General features: G+C 40.0%; 1 protein-coding gene across 1 annotated transcript; it reads right to left on the minus strand.

Annotated features, from left to right (window-relative positions):
* Positions 1-1420: 1420 nt before the first annotated feature.
* Positions 1421-7966, minus strand: TMED5 (transmembrane p24 trafficking protein 5). Its single transcript, XM_082312815.1, has 4 exons — positions 7565-7966; positions 5160-5257; positions 4277-4460; positions 1421-1726 (listed from the first exon to the last, which is right to left on the minus strand). The coding sequence occupies exons 1-4, from the start codon at positions 7778-7780 to the stop codon at positions 1508-1510; spliced, it is 717 nt and encodes a 238-aa protein (XP_082168941.1). The 5' UTR covers positions 7781-7966; the 3' UTR covers positions 1421-1507.
* Positions 7967-8755: the final 789 nt, after the last annotated feature.

Raw genomic sequence — 8755 nt, forward strand, 5'->3', positions numbered from 1 at the left:
ACCCAGATGACCCAACAACAGGCACAACACCAATACATACACTTTTTTTTAAAACACTTTTTAAAAAAGTGTTTTTTAAGAAAGTGTTTTTTAAAAACACTTTTGTAATGAAATGTAGTTTAACACATTTATACAGGAAATTCCAGTGACTTGGCACATCGTAAAAATGACTAACTTTGAACCATTAAAAAAAAGTTAATTCTTATACACCAGGGGTTTTGGTAAAGATGCTCCATACCCTCACTACACTGTTAAAAGCCACTTTGTCTAGAAATTACAAATTACTGATTTGAGGATAGCTTTACCTTAGTTAAGTGATATTACATATTCAGTTGATCCTAAAATTTGAAGCCTGTACTTGCTGTTCATGTAATTCATGCCTTACTTGTATAAGTAGCTAGATATAGAAACACTGCTCGTAGGAACTGAGTGTACTTACACAGCTAAAAGACTTGTGAAGGTGAGCAAAAAAGGGAAAGTTTAGGTGAATAGCTTTGGTTTTTCATGCCTATGTAAATCACCCTATTAACTGCTACATTAGTCACAGATGTAGTAGACAAAAAAAAAAAAAACGGGCAAATAAGGGATTTTGAGACCACAAAAATTAACGTTAAGGTAATGTTTTCACCTCCTCCCTTTATTAAAGGGAAAGAATAATATGAGAAATAATGTCTTGAAAATTATCTATTACATGAGGTTAGAGTAATTAAGAGTTCACAAACTATGCTTCAAGGCGTGTGTGCTTTTTTTTTTTTGTATACCATGTAGTCACTTGTCTCTTGAATCTCATGTAACAGCCAGAAAGATTTATGAACAGGAATTGCACCTATTTTCTCCAATTCTTTTCAACACTGACTCAAGTTCACATTGATGGTGAACCTTTTTAAAGTGCTGATGTTAGTCGTGTATATAAAAGAGTTCTCATTTTGCTCTCACGTTAGCCCAGTGTTTCTCCACGATGCCATAGAACAAAAGCTGAGGTTTTTTAAAAACATGTAACTTTGAAGATAAATGACAGTAACTACAGACTACCCCTCTGGGCCCCAATCCTGTAAACACTTGGGCACATATGTAAATTCACTCAACATTTAACAGCAAATAAACCAATGTCTAAGTTACCATTTAAAATTCTTTGTGAACATGAAAAAAAGGACAGTATTAACATTACTTTGCATACCCACCAAGCATCCTGTGCACTACGCATAAGTTAGTCATTAACAATCATTTACAAATGCTACAAGTATAAAAAAAATACTGTTAGTAGCACTTGCAAAAATGGAAGAGCTTGGGGCACAGCATTCTGTTCATGTTAAAAAAAACAACCAAACACCACCACCACCACCAAAAATCAACCAAAAAGCCGAACGTGAATTAAAAACCTGATGTCTACTGCCTGTTCAAAAGAATGTGAAAGGTCATGTTTTTCTTTTTTTTTCTTTCCTGGAGTAGTTTATTGCTCCCCTTGTCTCCCCCATACCTGTTAATATTGTTATGATCATACTGAATATTAAGTTCTACTTTTCCTCTTATCTTCAAAGAGACTCTTCAACATGTAAACCTGAACAGCTGATACCACCACCATTACTCCCAAGTTGACCATGGACCAGAAATTCACTCTGTCAAAGTTGCTTTCTTGTATGTTTCGGTCACGAGCCTCAAATGCTCTGAGCAGGGTCTGAATCTGGACACTTTTGCTTAATCTGGCTTTCACACTGTTGATAGATTCCTGGTAAGTAACAAAAGAGTATTTTTAGAAGAAAAAAGAACACCTGAATTAAATTTATAGCTTGCAACACATTCAAGATATTAATACTATATTACCACCTGTAATTTAATTCCTTGCCAAGTAGACAGTTAATTTCACTTTAAAATATATACCTCGTGACAGAGTTTTCATTAATTTGTCTAGGCTGTTTATTGTAGATTACCTAAAAAGGCTTAGTTAACATAGCATTAAGGTTCTATAGTAATTTGTTTTTTCTCTTTTACAGGCTAGAGAGATGAGAGAGAGAAATCAAACCTAAAATCAGTTTTCTAATATTCCATGTATCTTGGGGAACTATGATTCCAGGTATTCAGACAAGTAAAAAGCAGTGATCTCTACAGAACTATTCTCAAAACAAGTTATGTAGTAGCAGACAAATGTACATTTTTTCTTTTTCTGCTGGATAATCAAATTAAGGCACTTTTTAATGCAAACTACCATCAGGACTATAGCTGTAGCAAAAGAAAAGAAGTACAGTAATGTTATATTCCCATCTTCTTTTTATGCTTTCACCGTAGTGTCTATAAACTGCTGCCTCAGCTTTGATACTAAAGCAGAATATTGATGATAAATTGTGAATAGGACAACCAGAGGTCCTACAAAGGACACACAGTGTGCCTCAGGGAATCAGAGGAAGTACACAAACACTCTGGCCATAACAACAGCAGCTCAAGATCCACTCCTTATTCTGCGTTTACAAAGTAAACACCTGGTCCTATAATATGTTAGAGTTTTATCCACAACCTAATCAACAGTCACAGCCTAAAAGCTGATCTCATGAAGTGCTGATTTATGTTCTTGATATAATTATGTATAATTATGACTCCCTGAAGGAACTTTTAGTGAGAAGAGTAATGTGTGCAGTAACAGGAAGCTATAAATTAAAAAAAAAAAGTTAAACCCAGCAGTAACATTTTCTCCATGGACATTTTCTCTGTTGCATATTTAACAAATATTTCAAAAGAGCTATTTTGGAAGCCAAATATTTTTATGATGATACTAAAGTTCATATGTTACACAATAAGGAACATCAACACCATAACAGAGCTTTAAAAATAAGACACAATTCCCCATTTTCCCCAGCAAATGTTGTTTATATTAAAAAAGTTAAACTACTAAGTGTTTATGTAAGTCCTCACAGAACTTCCAAGTAAAGTAATAACTTGACTAAGGAAACAATGGCATCAAATACTAATGTTAACTTTAAAAAAATTACCTACTTCATAAGACCTGTGAGGCTCTTAAAGAAAGACAAGTTCTGCATTTCTTTTTCTTTTGGAAGAGATACCAGTATGTACACATGTAGCTATCAAATCTGTTCAAGTATTGCTTGTTATTAGCGTGAGAGGGATTTTCTTTGCAATTTCCCCTATAAACTTTGTTTTTTCTAATTGCCTTGATTACCAATTTTAAAGAAGATCTGGCCAGCTTTTCAGATTCTGTTTTTGGTTTTAACTATTTAAAAGTGTACCATACACCTATAAAAGATTTTAAACATTAAATTTGTTTTGTTGTTTAAAAATCTGCATTTTGCTTATTGCAATAAATAGAATACAAACAATGTCATTCTCTGCACCAGTGTATTTGGTTAGTGTTTGTGGATGTTGGTTTGGTGGGGGTTTTTGTTTTTGTGGTTTTTTGGTGGCTTTTTTTTTGTTTTTGTTTTTTTGTTTTTTTTTTTTTTTTTGTTTGTTTGTTTTTTGGTTTTTTTTTTAGATACCTGTTGTCTGTAGCTTTGAGCAAACAAAATTACTTATTGCATCCTACCAAGCCCTAAGAACAGTGGTACAGAAACACCAAACAATCCTCTGCTTCTAAAGTAATCTCAACATTTAACGATCATGAGAGGATATAAAAGCTTTGACTTGGCAGTAGTCTTCATCCTATATCAAACAGAGTCAGCATACAGTTTAAGCAAACATTACCATTCATACAATGTCTGCAAGGGTGAACCTGCAGTGTAGTCCTGTTTATTAGTTTGAAAAGATGAAATAAAATTTTTGGGGAAAAAACCTAATAAAGTAATACATAATTATTGAAGATAAAAATATTAATCCGTACACTGTTTGGGGCACTTCTGCGAAGATGGGAAGAAAAGGCTAACACAGTACTTTATTTTCAAACATGGATAAAAAAAATCTATGCAGTGATTCCAACTACATCACTGGGATTAAGCAATACTTTAATACTATAAATATTCATTTCATTGCTGCTAGGGAAAAATGTCCCATTTTAGCAGTAGGAAGAAAGGAAGCTGAATTGGAAACAGAGTGGCTTTCAGAGCTAGGCAGTTTCTTCCTGCTGATTAAGGGTCTATTTTGAAAATATTCTCAAGCTTCTGTGTGGAAGCAAGAGATGCATGGTGCTAGGCTTCATGTATCAGTAAAAGCAATATATGGAACTGGAATAATTTCCAGGATGATGCACCAGACCAAGGCAGAATGGCTAAATGACATTGCGTTTTTTTCTGAATGTTCTTATACTGAAAAGAATGAAAGATCAAATACTAACCAGAATGTCTTCCAATTTCATATCTAGGAGATCTGTGCCTGTAACGTACTTCTTCCAGTCTTCCTGATCTTGTCCGTCTTCTCCCATATTGTCCAGGATCAGTTCAAAGAAAATCACCTTTTCAGAAATGGTACTGAATGTGTTGTCAAAGCAGAACATGTAATCCCCATCTTCTGTTTCCACCCTGTGTATGTAAGCAAAATGTCATTAAGTTAACTACACTTTTTGTGCTGGTTCTCAAAAAGCACATTTTGTAAGCAAGCTTTCCTCTTTAAGACTGAAAATCATGCACTTAGAAATAACTGAATATGCTTTTTATATAAAAATAAGAGCTCTAAAGACACATTACAGATTGCACAGTCACAGCAAAACAATCCCACTGACTCTAAAGGGTTATAATGATGAAGATAGCAGCTTACTTTCACTTTCCTTTATTGGGATTTTGAATCATTAATCATTACAAAAAAGCTATAATATGAGTGGAATTCTTATATCCTACAGTAAAATTACAATAATTACTACATATTTTGATAAAAGGACTGGAAAAATAGGGGACTTTTCAGCTTATTATTTATATGACCGACAAGATCTTTTCATATTAGATGTGGACACCTTTTTCAACTCCACAATAATTATTTTCATTCACTGACCATTAACAGCTATCATTAAAACAAAAATATCCTTCACTTCATGGTAAGATCCATGTAAAAAGCATTCAGTGTTTATATAAAAAGGTAATTGGTATTCTCAAACTGTCCTATTAGAAAATCTTTTGTAATGCTAAGGAATAAAAAGTACTCAACCTTTATTTTAGTTATATTTGTTAAAGAAACCAGAAAAATACTTTATGTAACACTTCTAAGTTTGAAGATTTTAAACTTACGTATGAACTCCATCTGATTTTCTTTCATCAAAAACTAGAGTTTCACCATTTGGAGACAGTAGATGAAAATCAACATCTAATCCTGCTCCATCTAGAACCTGTGAAACAAACAAACAAAAAAAATCCCTCCAACCAGTGGAATTCCTGTTGGCATTGCTGATGCAATGTTTTTAGGGAAGGCAAACATTTTTAGGTAAGGGAACTGAAACAGAAAGAATCTGAAAGCTGAATCTGTCTGTATGAGTTCAGACCAAGTTAATTGGAAACAGATTAAAAACTGGTTCAACCCAAAAGCACTTTAGCCACTTCAAATCTTAAACTAAGTATGATCTAATCATGCTAGGCTGGGCTTATATTGAACCTTTCCCTAATTGTTTTTAAGAATGCATACAATTTTATCAATGGGCAGGGTTAGACAACCTGTAAGAATACCAACAGATGGCTAAATCTAGCATTTCTATGGCAGACATCATTGATAGGTAAGTACCCCAGTGCTAGTTCAGTGGTAGAAAATAAATTTTATAACAAATATCTGTCACTTTTATGTATAGACACATATATATTTGTACAAGAACACAATCTATGCAGTGTCATCCTAGATCTCTTTGTTGAGTGCATTTTGTGTCAAAGACAGGAATAGACTTCTGACGCCAATCAAAGCTGTACCACAGACCTTCTCACCTTTTAATGCAGATTTAAGGTCTGAATTCTCCCAGGGCACTCTCATTTCCCAAAGGCAGAAGGAATTGAAGGCATTTCACTTCCTAAGCTTGTAACTATACAGCGTTACAAAGCTGTGCTGCTTTACCTGTGTAACATGGCTACAGTTGTATCATCACAGCTGTTGTGTCGCAGAAATTCTCTATAGGGAAGGTAGTAACTGCATAATGGGGCAGAGGGGGATCATTTTTATGGCACTACTTAGGTCCACGCTAGGGGATTTTTTGGTTTGCTCATTTTCCAGTGAGCTATTTGAGTACAGCAATCTGCTCCTGCTGAAATGGAGGGCAAAGTTTACACTGACTTAAAGTGACACTGGAGACTTACCAAAAAAAGAGAAAGGACAAGGAAAATTAGTAGCTAACAGCTGATCAAATTAAAAAACACACATAGTGATATATCTTTAGGGCTATGACATAATCTAAACATTCAGAACAAAACTTCATACCAGCATAGTGTTTATTACGTTATGTCTTTGGAGAATGACCTGCATCTCTACGTTAAATATTCCTATGCTTTAGCCACTAACAATTCAGGATAATTACATACAAAATAAATCTATATCCAATAACATTCAGAGCTCCTTTTCTACACATTCAAATAGAAAGATGAATCATTACTGTTAGTAGTAGTGCTGAGAAATTGATGCCTGAGTAGAAATAAATTCACTGTTATACACATTTGTTCTAAAATAAATTTTTTTACTTTGATTATGATTAAAATAAAATCCTACTTGGTCAGTGCAAAATAAACTTCCGCTTTGCTTAGACAGGGCGCTGAACAAAGCTTGAACACTTCAATCTTTCATTCTTGTTCAGTTCCGCATGTAACAATAATTAGGAAATAATCAGGAATTTCAGTTTTGTATTTTTAGTTGGGGGGGGGGGGGAAGGGCGGTGGTGGTGGAGAGACAGATCCCAGCCAATTCTGAGGCACAGCAGAAGGACAGGAAAATATTCACTGCAGCTTCTCTCACTGTGCCTGTTGTACTGAAAACAGCCTTTATTTTAAGGAAAGAAAAAAAAACAGTCAAAATCTTTCCGAGAGATATCTGGGGAACTCAAATCTTCCCAAGAAGGGCATCCAGACCTTAATGTTAGTCTAGTTAAATAAGCCTGTTTTTGAAAAACTTTCATGATTGAGATAAAAGGCCTTTAATATCAACATAAAGATAGGTAAGTAAGGGTTTTGTGCATCAGCAACAATTTTGTTTATGCTTCAGAGCTACTACACAAGGTCACAAGCCATTCACTTTTTACATTTTTGCCGTTTTAAAGGACGGCAACTTAAGATCTTGTAAAAAAAAAAATCTATTAGAAAAATTAGAAGGTTGTAAAAGTATTTTTTTTCTCCCAAAGACACAGCTTTTAACAGCGTGTAATTCCAACGTGGATTTGCGGGCGCTACGCAAGGCCAGCAGAGCCCAGCACCGCTCGCAGGGCCGCGCTGGCGAAGGACCGTGAGGCGGCTCCAGCCGTGGCCTTGGCGAGGGGTGAGGGACCCCGGGAGGGCGGGAACCAGCTCCCGGCAGCAGAGGCGGGCGGTGCCGCCGCCGCTGGCGGAGCCTCGCCTGTGTAAACGGGAACCGGCAGTCGAACCGCCGAGTACCGCCCACGGCCCAGGGAAAGCAGCTCCCTTCCTCCCGGCTCCCCGCAGCCGCCCTGCCCTGCCCTGCCCGACCCAACCTGGTACTCGAGCTCCAGCGAGGCCTCCTTGCGCATGGGCTGGTAGAAGCACTCCTTGCGGCCGGCAGGAAGCGTGAAGGTGAAGTCGCTGTCCAAGGAGGGGCTGAACTCGGCGGCGCCGGGCGGCGGCAGGAGCAGCACCAAGCACCCGAGCGGCAGGAGCAGCAGCGGCGGCGGCAGCAGCCGCCGGGGCCACGGTAACGGCATCCGGCCCATCCTCCCTGCGCGGAGCCCACCCGCCGTCGCTGAGGGAGGGCGTGGGCGGGGCCGTTCCCGCCCCTCGCTCTCTCGCTCCTCCAATCGCAGCCACCGCAGCTCTCCGCCCGCCCACAGTGCACCGCGGCAGAGGAGCGCGATAGGTCGGTTTTACCTCTGCTCGGCACGCGCTTCCCCCTCCCAGGTGCAGCGGCGGCGGCCGCGCGTGCGCTGCTCGCAGGGCGCAGGGTGAAGGGGCTGCGCATGCGCTGCCAGGGCTTCGCGGAGAAGGCGGGCTTCGGCTGCCGTGGCCCGCGCTGTTTGAAGCGGGGTGAGGAGCGGGCTGTGGGCGCTCCTGCGGAGGCTCCTGCGGAGAGGGACGCGGCGGCTTGGAGGGGGCAATGGGGTGCCTGGAGGGGGCAATGGGGTGCCTGGAGGGGGCTCTGAGGCGCCTGGAGGGGGCTCTGAGGCGCCTGGAGGGGGCTCTGAGGCGGGAGCGCGCCGCCCGCTGCTTCCCGTCCACCCGGAGGCGGGCGGAGAGGCGGGAAGGCTGAGGAGGGATCGCAGCCGGGCCCGGTGCCGGTCAACTCCGGCCTGCATAGCCGGGTGGCGGAGGGACCCCGGTGCTGCTGGAGAAGGGCGGGCGGCTGCATCGTCTGGCCCGGGAGCATTGGTGTCTCTGAATCATCTGACCGTTTCCCATCGAGATATCTTAAGCCCGGTCTGCAAAGTCTTATCTGCTGTGGTGAAGGCTGCCTTCTCCCCCCGCCCCCCTTCCCCCCCCAGCTTAGTTTCTTGCGTCCTCTGGGCTGCCAAGTCCTCGCTGCTCTGATTTTTTTAAATTTCGCTGGTCGTTGGACAGCGTTGTGTGTACGCTCTATGACCTTTTTAAGCATCCTGCCAGTTGCATGGGATTTCTGAAGTAACTGAGATGCATTGTATAAGAGATTTTTGGCAACTAATGTATAGCAAGTTTTTCCAGTTTTCATAATTGGC

The sequence above is a fragment of the Platalea leucorodia genome (genome assembly GCF_965183815.1).
Source record: "Platalea leucorodia genome assembly, chromosome: 5".
Taxonomy (NCBI): Eukaryota; Metazoa; Chordata; class Aves; order Pelecaniformes; family Threskiornithidae; genus Platalea; species Platalea leucorodia.

Bases quoted from the DNA above. Each gene is read 5' to 3' on its own strand.
- TMED5 (XM_082312815.1), bottom strand. From the start codon at position 7,780: ATGGGCCGGATGCCGTTACCGTGGCCCCGGCGGCTGCTGCCGCCGCCG. The intron at 5,258-7,564 runs GTTGGGTCGGGC...TTTGTTTCACAG, and splicing joins CGCTGGAGCTCGAGTACCAG to GTTCTAGATGGAGCAGGATT. The intron at 4,461-5,159 runs GTAAGTTTAAAA...TTACATACACAG, and splicing joins AAATCAGATGGAGTTCATAC to GGTGGAAACAGAAGATGGGG.